This window comes from Biomphalaria glabrata, chromosome 4 (assembly GCF_947242115.1).
Source record: "Biomphalaria glabrata chromosome 4, xgBioGlab47.1, whole genome shotgun sequence".
Classification (NCBI taxonomy): domain Eukaryota; kingdom Metazoa; phylum Mollusca; class Gastropoda; family Planorbidae; genus Biomphalaria; species Biomphalaria glabrata.
In genome coordinates this window covers 28,090,238-28,105,527 of record NC_074714.1, presented here as the reverse complement: position 1 = coordinate 28,105,527, position 15,290 = coordinate 28,090,238, and the positions used below count along the sequence as shown (strand labels likewise).

The 15,290-nt window shown below is 38.3% G+C and overlaps 1 protein-coding gene across 1 annotated transcript in view; it reads left to right on the top strand.

The window, feature by feature from the left end:
* The window catches only part of LOC106059535 (calcium-activated chloride channel regulator 3A-1-like), a 376,089-nt gene that overhangs the window by 123,357 nt on the left and 237,442 nt on the right, over positions 1 to 15,290 (top strand). Inside the window, exons 5-6 of the mRNA XM_056025932.1 lie at positions 7,498 to 7,660; positions 12,465 to 12,603. Coding sequence (XP_055881907.1) covers positions 7,498 to 7,660; positions 12,465 to 12,603 — 302 coding nt within the window. The remainder of the gene's footprint in view (positions 1 to 7,497; positions 7,661 to 12,464; positions 12,604 to 15,290) is intronic.

The following is a 15,290-nucleotide window of genomic DNA, read 5'->3' as shown; positions in this document are numbered from 1 at the left end:
CGTTTGCATCGCTAAAATACAAAGGGGAAGTTTACAATCAATTCAAACTTTCGTTACTAGATGAACTTTGCACTGATGTAGTGCTTGGGTTAGATTTCCTCGCATTACACAAAGAACTGATAATTCCATTCAACGGTGGTCGACCTGCATTTCATGTCTGCTCGCTCAATGCTGTTAAGGTAGAGGCACCACAATTGTTTGCAAATTTATCCCCTGATTGCAGACCTATTGCTACTAAATCTCGTCGTTACTCCTTACAAGACACACAATTTATTAAAGCTGAAGTTGAGAAATTGATACGAAACGGTATCATTGAACCTTCCAAATCACCTTGGAGAGGTCAAGTCCTTGTCACGACCAATGAGCGGCACAAAAAGCGAATGGTCGTTGATTATAGCCAAACTATAAATAGATTTACTTACCTGGACGCTTACCCCATGCCTAGAGTGGATGAAATGGTGGAGAAAATTTCCAGGTATGAAATCTTTAGCACATTGGATCTGGAGAGTGCTTATCACCAAATACCTATCCAACAGAGCGAAAAGAAATACACAGCCTTCGAAGCTTGTGGTAAACTCTACCAGTTTTGCAGAATACCCTTTGGGGTCACTAACGGTGTAGCTTGCTTCCAGAAAACCATAGACACTATTATAGAAAAAGAAAAGTTGTCTGACACGTTTGCCTATGTCGACAATGTAACAATATGTGGTACAGATGTAGACTCCCATAACAAAAATCTGTTGCATTTTCAGAAGGTAGCTCTGGAATACGGAATAACTTTCAACGAAAGTAAAAGTGTATTTGCTACTAAGAAGGTAAAGCTGCTTGGATATGAAATATCCAAAGGGCATTTGAAGCCGGACCCTGATAGATTTCAAGCTCTGCGAGATTTGCCACCTCCAAAAGATCTGAAGTCTCAGAAAAGGATTGTAGGACTTTTGGCATATTATGCTCACTGGATACCAAATTTCTCCGACAAAATGTATCCTATAATGAAAAATCAAATTTTTCCTGTACCTACAGAAGTAAAAACAGCGTTGGAAGACTTGAAAGAAGAATTGCAGAAAGCAGCAATTTTCACCATAAAGTATGACCATCCTCTAATTGTGGAAACTGATGCTTCTGACATCGCAGTAGCTGCCACTTTAAATCAGGAGGGAAGACCTATTGCATTCTTCTCTAGAACTCTTTCACCTACTGAAAGGCATCAATCTGCCATAGAGAAAGAAGCCACTGCAATAATTGAAGCCATACGCAAATGGAAGCATTATTTGTGTGGCAATCACTTTACCCTTATTACGGACCAGCGGTCTATTTCATACATATTTAAAGACACTCATGACAAGAAAATTAAAAACGATAAGATACAAAGGTGGAAATTGGAACTAGCAAGCTTCAAGTTTGATATACAGTATAGACCTGGGAACGCCAACACAGCAGCAGACACCTTGTCTAGAGGGCACTGTGCAACCATGACGAAACAAAGTAGCCTGAAGACGTACCATGACTACCTGTGTCATCCAGGTGTCACTAGACTTCTACATTATGTCAGGTCAAAGAACTTACCCTTCTCGGTTGAAGAGGTCAGACAGACCATTCAACAATGCAGAACCTGCAATAGAATTAAACCGCAATTCTATAAGGAATTTGCAGGTACGATCATCAAGGCCACACAGCCGTTTGAAAGAATAAGTGTTGACTTTAAAGGTCCTTTGCCATCAGCTACTCGCAACAAGTATTTGTTAACAATGATTGACGAATATTCGCGGTTTCCATTCGCTTTTCCCTGTCCTGATATGACATCTAAGACAGTAATAAAGTGCTTCGACCAGTTATTTTTCCTCTTTGGAACACCCAGTTACATACACTCTGATCGTGGCACATCATTTATGTCCACAGAAACTACAGAATATCTACATTCTAAGGGCATAGCCACTAGCAGGACAACGCCCTATAATGCCAAAGGAAATGGGCAAATAGAAAAGCTGAATAAAACATTGTGGCAGGCTATTTTATTAGCATTGGACTCAGGGAAGTTGGAACTATCACAGTGGGAATCTGTGTTGCCCCAGGCACTTCACTCAATTCGATCATTACTGTGTACTTCTACTAATGAAACTCCACACGAACGGATCTTCAAATTCAACAGAAGATCGCCAACGGAAACATCCTTGCCTACTTGGCTACAGAACCCAGGCAAAGTATTACTAAAATCCCCTGTAAGATCTTCAAAATTTGACCCATTGGTACAAGAGGTTGAACTTATTAGCTGCAACCCACAGTACGCCCATATACGATTTCCAAACTGCCGGGAGGAGACAGTGTCGCTTAGGCACCTGGCACCAAAGGAAAGTTCCACGAACGACTATTTCGAACCAGAGAACGGTATTCTGCCTCAAGAGGTCGGTGACTCTTTGGATCTCTCACCAGGGAGTCGCTACGGGCCTGAAACTATCAGTAATTCACAGAGTCCCACCCCAATGATGTACAACCAGCCAGAAGTCATCAGTGACTCACAGGGGAGCCACCCAATGCCAGAGGTCAATATTGACTCGAGTCCCGTACAGGACAGTTACGACTTGCAAGGAGAAAAGTCTACGCCAGAGATACCTCCGGATCCTTCCCTTCATACGCATGGTTATAACCTAAGACCCAGAAAGAAATAAAGGAGGGGTGAATGGAGTGATCGTTAAATGAACTTGTGTGTTACCCGTGCTTGTAATCGTGCTAGTATTTGTAATCGTGTTCGCATTATCGTAGTCTGTGAATCGTGACCAGTCTGTACTGTGTTATTGTGTGTATCAGTCGTGTTTTATTGAAATAAAGCCTTGTTTCTAAGGTTATGAATTGACTTAGTATATTACAGTTTATCTTGGCATTCTGGTTTATTCCAAGATATTTATAAAGAGAGGTAGAGTTCAATTCCTCGATGCCTTCAAATGCAATGTTGCTGTTCGTTGCATTGCCCTTTTTAATGCTTATAATGCCACACTTATCCAGGCCAAAAGACATACAGATATCGTCACTAAAGCATTTTACCGTTTTGATTAAGGTGTGTAATTTTTGCTCGGTTTCTGCATATAGCTTTAGATCATCCATGTATAATAAGTGGGACACACATTTTGTACATTTAGTGTCAACCCTAAAACCGTTTGTAGAGTCTTGGAGTAATGTAGATAGAGGATTAATCGCTAGGCAGAACCAGAGTGGAGATAGTGAGTCACCCTGGTATATACCTCTTCTTATGTGCACAGAACCTAGTTTATCACGATTTAGGTGCAGGTTTATCTTCCAATTATTCATACAGACGTTTAATTGTTGTTTTATTCTTGGGTTGATTCTATGGATGTCCAGGGTTTTTAATAGCCAATCATGCGGAACTGAATCGAAAGCTTTTTTGTAGTCGATGTAACACATGTGTAAATTTCTCTTTCTTCTATTAGCTTGATGCAATATAATACCATCTATAGTTAGCTGTACTTTACAGCCCATCGACTCTTCAATGCAACCTTGTTGTTCCTCTGCTAGTAGCTTATGGGCAGAACAAAATTTATACATTTTACTTTTTAAAAGTGAAGTTAATAGTTTATACACCACTGACAGACAAGTGATAGGGCGATAGTTTGATGGTTGGTTCGGATCCCCTTTTTTGGGGAGGAGAGATGTTCTCCCTTCAGTGAGTTCCAACAGCATTGAAGACGGTTCTGATATTAGCTCGTTAAAACTTGATGTTAGTGGTGCATGTACGGCTGTAAGTTTTTTCAGCCAAAAGTTGTGTATATTGTCCGGTCCAGGAGCAGTCCAGTTGTGGGTTTTTGAAATAGCTGCGGAGACTTCCTCAGCTGTGAAATCCTCATCAGGCATTTCTGGTATTAGGTTGTTTTTAGTTTGGATTTCCTCAATCCAGTCAGCCTGCACATTGTAATGTAGCGGGTCGGACCAAAGCGCCGCCCAGTAGTCGGTAAAGGAGCCGTGTTTAGTGCTATCAATGGTTTGAATTTTGTCAGCACCATTATCAGCTAGTTTACGGAAGAACTGTTTTCTCGTGTGCTGAAATAAAGCGTTATGCTCCTTTCTTTTGGTGGTTTCGTTGTAGCGCTTTAACCTAGCTCCCTTTAGTTTAGCTTTCTGTCTCAGAGTATCTTTCAAACATAAGAGTCGTGCGTGGCTATCACAGTCCGTCAATTTGATTCCAGTTGTTTTTAGTATTGTCTTTATTTTGTTAAGTATTTTCGCGGAATGGTTGTTTCCCAGATATTGTCCAATTGTATCCATTTGGCTTCTCAGTTGATTAATATTGTCTTCAAGGCGCCTTTTCCATGCTGGCACATGTTGTTTTGGTCTTTGATTAATTGGGCCTAGCTCGAAGGTCTTTTATCCAGAGAGCTCCGTGACAGCCACAGCGGCGCAGTATATAGCGAGGTGTGTCTCAAACAAGTTTCTTGGTGTTTCAAAATGGTTGGCTAAGACTTTATTTATTTCATTAATATATGTGTTTGTCTCTTTCTTGACGTTTAGCTTGGGGATACGAGGCCTAGAGTTAAGATTGGTGTTTTTATAACGGTCTATAAGATTAGAAAATTTTGAGTGTAGCTCATTGCTTATTGCCGATGTTGGGTCATTCTCTTGTTGGTTGGGTGTTCTACCAATGTCTTCGTTGGTCGGCTGTGTGGGCGTGTCGTTTATGTCTGAGATGAGCTCTTGTATATGAAGCTCATGACCTACTTCCCTTCTTATCACGTCAATTTCTGCAGGGTCAAATAACATTTTTAATTATTACAGATCTTCTGTCTACAACATTCTGCTCTGTAAGGTTTAGATTAGGGTATAATTTGTTAAATTCCAGGGAGAGTTTTTGCCTATAACCTGGGAGAGGTTTATCATCACAAATGTTTACACGGAAGAACGATTTGATGATGTCTATATTCATTTCTCTCGTCCATTTGATCCTTTTGGCTCCTCTTGTTCTACCACCAACATAAATAGATGTATAAGAATTGCTCGCTTAAGAGCTTTTAAAAAGTAAATTCCTATTACATAAATAAAATCATGATTATAATTCCTTTTATCAACTTGCAAATTCTTCATGGGAAGAAACAATATGGAAACATTTATAAAACTTGCTTGGACACGGTTCTTGAAAACGGATCTAACGGTATTCGTAGAATATTGTCAGTTATCTTTGGGAAAAAGATTACTAGAATTGGCCAAAGAGAGAAAACATTGGTTCGACTATATAATTTTTCGAAATATATCTATATCTTGAACCAACATCGGGTATTCCAGCATTTATTCATTAAAGAATTAAATAAATACATAAACGTTTAAAAACATTTTTCGCACGGTCTTCTTAGTTTGGAACTATAGGTCTAGTATAGACCTATAGAGTAGATTTATACATTCGCTTAGCCAGGATTTTTTTTCTGGGGGAAGGAAGAATTGGGGCATTTAAAAATGTTCCAATTTTATTTCTTTCTTTCATTAGTGCAAAATAATCGCTCTTGCAAAAAGTAAACAGCTTCATCAGGGGCGGACTGGGTATCAAAATCGGCCCGGGCATTACCATATAAACCGGCCCACATATGGCATGTCATATATTTTCGGTGGGGGGATTTTTACCCCACTCCGCAATTTATATATATTTATATTTTTTAGTGTGTGTATATGTAAATAGTGTGAATATATGTAATTAACCTTCATTACGTTCTGATCTTTCATTCTTTCAAAGTTTTTTTTCTAGCCTAGGGTACTCTCTTACTACAATTAGTGGAAAGACAGTACACACCGCCAAAGGACAGGGAGTCCGGGGGAGCGCTGAGAGACCCCCAGTGGGGTCCGGGGCGAAGCATTATTTCCGTTATTTTAAGTTTTAAAAATGCATATTCTTCCGCTAAAAAAAATTAAAAAACCAAATCTGCTATTTAATGTAGTCCAGCGACTGGTAGAAAATTGTAAAATGCTTTAGTTTTTGTATTGGAGGGAAACCACTAAACCCCTTTTGGCTTAGCTCTTGAAATTTGGTGACTAGTTTGCTTAAGTTGGCTGCACTGGGGCAGTAAGTAAAGTTTCCCTTTCAGACAAAGAGGTCTGAGGCAAGTGATGGGTTGAACACATCCTTTCCTGGCTACGCCCATGTGTTATATTATAGGTGTAAGCCTAATTCTCTACAAAATATATAAAGTTTGATAACGCATCGAAAACTGGATGTATGCATTTGTAGGATTACATAATGTATTCTATTTATACATGTATGTAGTCCTCATAGACGATGACAAGCTGGATACCGTAAATGAATTCTGCTATCTGGGATCCACAATTCAAGTACTGTATGGCAGTGAATCATGGACCACCTACGCAAAGCAAGAGAGAAAACTAAACTCATTCCATTTGAGATGTCTCCGTAGGATCTTGAAAATCACATGGAAGGAAAAAGTGTGCAATACTGAGATCCTAGCGCGAACAGGCATCCCCAGCATCTTTACAGCCCTCAGACTACTTCGCTTGCGCTGGCTTGGATATGTTCGCCGGATGGAGGACAATCGCATCCCGAAAGTCATCCTCTACGAACAACTCGCAACAGGCTCAAGAAAAACTGGTCGCCCTCACCTCCGTTACGTAGATGTAATAAAACCGGACCTCAAATCAGTGAACAGTATACTGACCATGAGAAGACATAGCTCTAGACCGCACCATGTGAAGAGAGACAGTAACCAAGAAAGCTATGGACAGCGAAAGAACATCGGCCTCAGCTCTGGGAGTAAAACGTACAATGCGAAAAATGGTCAGCTCCTCTACCACCGAAGCGAAAGCCATCTTAACCTGCGATATTTGTGGACGGGAGTGTCGCTCCAACATAGGGCTCCACTGGAAAAGAGCGAGATGAACCATAGTCGTTCTACGACAGAAGGAGGCCAATGAGTCTAAAAACTATAAACAATAAAATAGCAGCCTAATGAGTTTGAAGTTTTTTTGGTATTACTTATAGATTACAGACATTTTTCAAAAATAAGATAATTACCTCCCATGGATTTCACATGTCAATCTAGTCATGCAAGTTGATCTGTGACTTAGAAGGTCCATGTTGACCAGCAAAATGATTAGGCCTAGGCCAAACACAACCTCGAAGACATCAAAGCAGTCCATGCCACTCGCGCATAGAAGAAAATACGATCCAACGTTTTGCAAATGATAATACAAACCGAGTATAGTGTATTTTTTAGTGTTCATATTCTTGTTGAATTTCAAACAAAATTAATTGTAATAATAATAAAAAACAACAACAAGAAAACGTGTTCAGGCCTTTGTGTCTTGCTGCTGTCACTTTTTTAAAAGTTGTCTGCATTGAAAATTTGTTTTTCTTTGGTCGCGACAAGACAGCCTATTTGGTACCTGCCCACCGGGCATTTGCCCATTTGCACATATAGCCAGTCCGCCCCTGAGCTTCATATTTTTTAAATATTTTTGTTTTCTGTGCCTTATTTTGTTTTCTGTTTTCAGATGTTCTACTGATGTCGAAGGCTCAATACTTAATGAAGACACAAGTCAACCTTGTGAATTTGATTTCTTTTCTGGTAAACCTGAGAAGAATTGCAGGTTTTTCCCAAGAATGGCAGCTAATAAAGCAGTGGCATCTTTGATGTTTATGCAGTATTTAGACAGTGTAATTTTTTTAAATTTCATTTTTATAGACATTTACTGTTATAAAAAAAGGCAAAAAAAAAAAAAATGATGTACTGATAAAAAGATTACAGATTACACAAACTCAAAACGGTCCCAAGTCCTTTAATGGGTCCGCAAACCAGGTAGACAGGTTTTGAAATTGAAAGCACGAAATTCAGAAACGGTTAACTACTAGCTATCAACAATCACAAATCCCATATTAAAATAGTTATATCTTAATATAACCTACCGTACTTTTATGTAATTTAACTAAATTTGATATATTTTTATGAAAAAAAAAGGCTTGCGTCATTAATTATAATAAGATTCACTTTCAGAAGACAAAAAGTTGTTAGAGCTAAACTTTGCAAGGTACAAATTAGAGTGAAATTGGGTTTTCAGTTGCTAATAAAATCTTGGATGGACCAACATACAGAACACATAAAACTAAGAAAGGTTTTTCCTTTTTCAATCACGCTAAAATACGGAGAACAAACATTAAATAAAAATTGTGAATCAATTTACTTTTACTGTAGATTAAAATTAAATCCGAAATTTTAGCCTTTACAAAAAAGAAAAACGGGAAATGGTGTTACATAGAACATCGTCTCGGCCCCATTCAAGTCCTAAATGGGCATACGCTGGCAAGACTGCATTATAAATAACTTTGTTCTGCTGGAGGACAGTGTGGACAGTATAGAAGCCTAATTACAATTCAACAGATGCTTGGGTAAGATATTTATCAAGCATGGAGGGACGACCGCATGTAAAAGGTCATCTTCTTTTGGCGAGCTAAAAGGTCGACTTTGTAAAAGAGGAGGCCCCCCTCCCTCCGTAAGCACTGACAAAGGCCGCGGAATACACATTTTCGACTTAAAAAAAAAGACCTTTGTTAAAGACAGGCGATGAAGACGAAAACTGAAATGGATCCTCAACGGATTGTCTGCATCAGATGTAACACAAATATGCTGGTCGTAATTGGTTTCACGTAGTTATGTGAAACTTTGCACTCATTCCAAACCTTCGGAATTAAAGATATTGCTATCTACTATATCTTTGTAAGTTACAGCTAACTCATTGATTCTGAAAACGTTTAAGCCGTCGTACAGATCCGCATGAAATTTCCTACACAGGTTCCCTATATATATATATATTGTTACGATCTCTCCTTTTTATCAGGCCTTCTGTAAACACTGCTAAACACAACACAACACATCAACACATCAAGAACTTGACAACAAGCTCCAAATAATCTGGTACTTTAATAATGAGTGAATAAGTAGATAACAGCCAATACTAGACAATTGGCAACAAACACATCAACAACTAAAATGTTACTCTGTACATCACCGTCAAACTCTACTGTCTCTCTTTCTGGACTCGTACATCAACACCTGAGGACTCAACCAGGACCGAGTTTATGGCCGACTAACAGTCCCGGTCTCGACGCTCTCCGGTTTTGAACAGCCGCTTTCCTACACACTTTGTCACTCGTACACGCAGGCTTTCGATCACATGACCATAACATTGGTCATATTTGCGTGTAATCGTGTAATCGTAGTACTGTCCCTTGTCCATGGCCCCGCTGACCTGAGTGATTGACGTGTGTGTCAGCTGAGCCCTTTTGCGCCACCAATAGGGTCATAACAATATATATATATATATATATATATATATATATATATATATATATATATATATATATATATATATTGTTATAAACCTGTAATGGCACAGATGGGGGTAGTGGTGTGTGTGTAGTCAGCCGACGCAAATCGCCCCAGGCCAGCGCTAGACGAGCGGTCAAGCGTGACGAGTTACGACTGTCAGCCGAGTCGAGGGTCAACAGGACAGTTCGGGAAGGATCGCCGATGTGAACAGAGCTCAGGAGCGTCACGAGAGTTATAGTCATCTGACCACATAGAAACGTCGAGGGGCGTTCTGTCCGGTTCTAGAAGGCCAGTAGGGACCCTATATAAAGAGCGGAGGTGTCGCAGTCAAGACGGTCGAGAAAAGGGGCTCAATACAGCAAGGTTCAGAAAGGAGGTTCACGACAAGAGTTTAAAACACGGTCGACTACAGCACAGTTCAGCGGTGTGGTTCTGTACGGAGCATTACGACGGTTCAGTGCGGAGTACTATCAAGTACAGTTGAGACGAACGGCGTCTTGATCTTGGTCTGCGATCGAGTCCGACACAACGAGCCTAGTGTGTGAAGTCAGTCCGGAACTGTTGAACCCAGTGCAAGCCCGGAACGAGACGGAGAGGCCAGTGCAAGAGTTGATACGGCTGTACGGCTATTAACAGGAGAGATATTTGTACAGTGTACGTGTTGCCAATTGTACAGTATTGGCTGTTATTTATCAACTATTAAAGTGTTACGTTACTTTGGAGCCCTGAGTTGTCAAGTTCTTTAAATTGGTGGTGTATGGTGCAGTTTGCAGAGAGCCTGGATAGTGAGATTCGTAACAATATATATATATATATATATATATATATATATATATATATATATATATATATATATATATATATATATATATATATATATATACTATATATACTAGTCGACCCACGGCGTATCATATGCCGCTATATTTCAGGGCCGGCCTTAGGCCACTGCAACCTATGCGACCGCAGTGGGCCCCTACCCAAACCTAGCCCCGCGAAATTCGTTCGCATAGGGCCCCGGCCTGCTATTTAGTGACGGGTGAATACAGAGTACATTACATGTTCTCCCCACCCCCTCTTTTTTTTACGTGGGGTAACTCTAGCCCGACTTGCAGAAATAAAAGAGTGATCTTTCCATGATCTCTTGGTCACAATGGTTATGTCCGGCCCTGCTATTTAGTGACGGTAAATACTACTTGTTCTCCCCCCCCCCCTCTTTATTTTTCGCCAAAAAAATTACGTGGGGTAACTCTAGATCGATTTGTAGTAATAAAAGAGTGATCTTTTCTTTACTTCTTGGTGTCCAAACTGTTGAGCCATGAAGATAATTATATATATATACTAGTCGACCGACAGCGTAGCATACTCCGCTATTTTGTAGGGCCGGCCTTAGGCCACTGAAACCTATGCGACCGCAGTGTTGCAAAATATACGGAAAAAGTCCTTAAAATATACGGAAAAATATATAGTTATGACTCTGCCATGCGCAGCGCACCGCCATCCAAGCTAGTGCAGAGATGCGCACTTCTAGTAACCAAAACGAATTTCCCCAAGTTGAGAGCCGAAGTGAAAAAACTGTGCTGAGAAAGATGTTGTTTTGTGTACCTGTGATGTCGTGTAAATAAATATATATGTGCCTCGTTGAGTTGTCTCACTTAAATACTACTTGTTCTCCCCCCTCTTGTTTTTTCGTGTGGGGCAACTCTATCCGCAGAAATAAAAGAGTGATCTTTCCTTTACTTCTTCTTCTCGTCCAAACTCTTAAGCCGTGAAGATATATATATATATATATATATATATATATATATATATATATATATATATATATATATATATATATATATATATATATATAATATGGCTTTCCTTCGAGCCCTAAGATTAATGAGAAATGCAGTATTTCCCAGCTACATATTTTGACTCATCCAGGGCAAGCATAACCATGGTCCGCCTGTGGTTGATTAAGATTTTATTTTCGCCTTCTACGTCTGTCTTCGGCAGCGGATTTTCGTTTGGTCTAAGATGTGTATCCCGCGGGCTTTGAAAGTGACCTCCAGCTGTCTCGCCCTGAAGTCGCATGCAACCGGGTGCTCTCTTCCATGTAAACAAAGGCAAGTTGGTGCCCTCCCCAGCGTAACTTATGGACCATAAGAAGTCCTGGGAAATTCTGAACTCACTAGCGTTTTTAAATCCATGGAACATGGAATATATATTCACAGTAGATCCGATGGAAAGCTTTTTAACCTGGCTCGTCCTAAAGCCAAAACGAAAAGACGGCGTATCTTGATTAAGGGAACTGCTGTTTGCTGACAATGCGGCACTCATATCTCATTCACAAGAAGGATTAGAAAGGCTAGTGAATGTTTTAGCAGCTGCTTGTCAAGAGTTTAATCTTACAATAATTCTCACCAAGACCGAAATACTGGCACAAGACGTCACAGAAATACCTGCGATACATATTGGGAATCATACACTTACGGTGGGGCAGGAATTCACCAACTTGGGATCAACTATCGCCAGCAACTTAGATTTAGACACTGAGTTGGCAAAAAGAATTGGAAATGCTTCTGCAGAAACTTAAATCAGTGACTCATCGTGTTGCGTCTATTGTCTTCCGAGACAGGAGCCATATACTTCTTTTCTGAAACTGTGTAGACAAAAGACACAACAAACTCAAATGTCTTAACGAATTCGACTTTCGTAGTACTTTATTAACTGCTTTATCTCTCATACAAATGAACAATGTAAAATGGTATCACTGAACAACTGATTGTACACCGAGTTTGTACTGAAGTCAACTGGTCATATTCGCACGCTGTTAATTCACAACAGTGCTTTTTCGACTGTCGGCTCACTTGTCACACTTGATCGCTCATAGTACGCTGGCCTACTCGCGTTGTCAGTTAATGTATAATACTATTTTAAAGATCATAAATTTATTCTACGAAACTTGAGGGTACGCCTCAAAGTTGTGATAATCCTATTTTATTTTTCGCTTTTGCATTACAAACATGACAGACAAACTAAAAGGCAGACAGTACAAAACCGAATTTTGTTTTTCTACGCGAGTAGCTGAAAAAGAATATTTTGTGGAAAAGATCATAATATATAATTTTAATTTTTTTTAAATTTTAGATTGAAGAATTCTGTGATAACTCAGTGTCAAGTCCTAAACATCTGAAGCATAACTTTCTAGCTCCTAACAGACAGAATCGCCTATGTCAGTATAAAAGCACTTGGGAGGTTATGAGAAAGCATAGTGATTTCGCTAAAGGTAAATATGATTTTACACAAATACCATAACCAAATTTTAAATAATTATTTTACTAAGAATTTAATTACTAGATCTTGTATTATTAAACATACCCGCAATAACTCTATTGTATTACAAAGCTTACCTGTGTGTCTGAACACGTTATGTCTCCCACACTCATTCTCGAATAGTTGAAACTATGCACAATTATTCATTGGAGAAGACAACACATGAATCAATAAGAAAAACTAACCAATCATTTCATTAATTACTATATGGAGAGCTCCCTGATTTTGGAAAGCACTGCGCAGTTCATCTCATATATTGGTCTAGTCATCTGAACGCTCCAACATAAAAATGAGAACGAAGAAGAAGAAAAAATTAATTACTAAGAACTAGTTATTTTGTTTGAAATCAACAATGGAAATTAATCCTTCAGTATTCACAGGTATGACTAAAAATGTAGTGTTATGTACCCTTAGATAATTGTTCACGTTATTTCGTGCTGATCCTTTCTCGGGTCAAGCTATTTATGGTACCTAAAAAACATGAACCAATTTAAATAGTAAACAACTAATTAATAAATTATTGGTAATTAATTATTTTGTTTGATACCAACAAGGAAAATAACCTCTTCATTATTGAGAGATATAGTTGTAAGTGTGGAGTTCTTTCCCTTAGCTAAGCTTTGTTTTCTTATCTTATATTTTGCTTGTTAGTTAATTTAATTTTGTCACTGTTATAAACACCATAATATCATACCCAACTGCTTTGCCCCAGATAAGAACCAGGATAAAATAGTTTAAGAATAATAAATCTCTATTTTATTATTGTTATTACCCTTATAAAGATCTAGACTAAACTAGATCTATTGGGATCTACATTCATTTAATTGAGTAGTCTAGGCTTCATCATTGGCCTCCTTCAGTCATAGAACGACTATGGTTCATCTCGAGCACTTTTTAGTGTGGCTGTGGAGCCCTATTTTGGAGAGACACTCCCGTCCACATATATTGCAGGTCAAGGTGGCTTTCGTTTTGGTGGTAGAGGAGCCGGCTTAGATTGTACAAAATTGATTTACAATTTATAGACCTATAGATAAGCTAGTTTTGAACCAAATTTATATCCAGATATTGATAAAGTTAGATCTGGACGAGAATATATAAATGAATTTAATACCTAACGGTAAAAAATTCTATACACTTGAGTGATGCCCCCATCTGAGTTATATTGCGTCTAAACATTTTCCCTAATTCATAATTTCTCTTACATGAATAACCCCACCAGAGATCCGACTGACCCCACCCGACTGACACTTATTTTTTTGGCCCCAGATTGGTATATCTATGTTATATTGCGTCTAAACATTTTCCCTAATTCATAATTTCTCTTACATGAATAACCCCACCAGAGATCCGACTGACCCCACCCGACTGACACTTATTTTTTTGGCCCCAGATTGGTAATTAAGGCACCGTCCATCGTCTCACAAATCTTTTTAATTGAATCTTAAAGGTGTGGTCAGCGTATTCTATTTATAGACCCACCTGCTTGGTCTATGCGTTGGGCATATCTCCTAAACTTTGGTGAAATATTCTAATTAGACAACCAACTCCTCTCAAGCTTTCCTTTCCAGGTCCGCCCAAATCTAGTATATATATTAGTAAAATAACACTGACTATTTCAATGATCAAGAAAGACGGTTGACAGATCCTGTGTGGTGCCCCAACGGTTAAAGGATAGGAGAAGGTGAAGGAGAAATTAAAACTGAAACTGGCCTAACAGATGTTTTTGAATGATTATGTAATTAATCTAATTGTTTTGTAAAGTGCTAATCTCTTATTTAGAGTGTCAACAGATAAATCTATTACTAGATTTGATATAGTGTGCTATACTTATCAGGCTTTAATATGAAACACTGCTTATTAATTGTTGTTTTAAATTAAATTCCACTTGTATGTATAATAAAAAGAATCTTTTCTGTTTAAAAATAAAAGTAAATATTTTTTTTTGCAAATATTGGTAATTCGTAGGGCTGAAATTGTGCAACTTAGAAATACAATTTGACAAAAATCTAAAACCGTTTGCTTAAATGTATTAAAAATATGGTAAATAGTCTTACTAAATTGTCTCCCGTGTTTGTTACTATTAACAGAGAATAGTTGTTTAAATAATGTATTTTTATATCATAAAAAAAAAAAAAAAAAAAACTTTAAAAATCAAATTTTTCGTTTTCAGAGAAGAAAAAAAATAGCCTTTGCATCAAAACTTTGAAAGGTCTAAAATATCATGATGTCGAATTTTCAATATCTTTTCTAGTTTACGAAACCTAAACGAGACGGACGGACGGATAGACAGACCACACAAAACTAATAGCGTCTATCCCCTTTCGGGAGCCGCTGAAAAACAAAAACAAACAAGATTATTTTTGTGCGTTTTGTCTGTTGGTCGGTCTGTCCGTTGCGATTAGATTAAAAAAACTAGAACTCTAAAAGCTATTGAAAATCTGTTTACACTTTAATGTTCCTCCCGTAACATCTCAATAATTTTAAGTATCTAAAAATTGATTGTTCCGGATTTTTTTGTGCAAAACTAATCAACCCCAACAAATGTTTGTTTGCTCTTCTAATTTATATTACATTCAATTTCCATGTTTAAACGTTGCAAAAACACATTATCAATAATATGTTGTTCCGTTTTTTATGTAA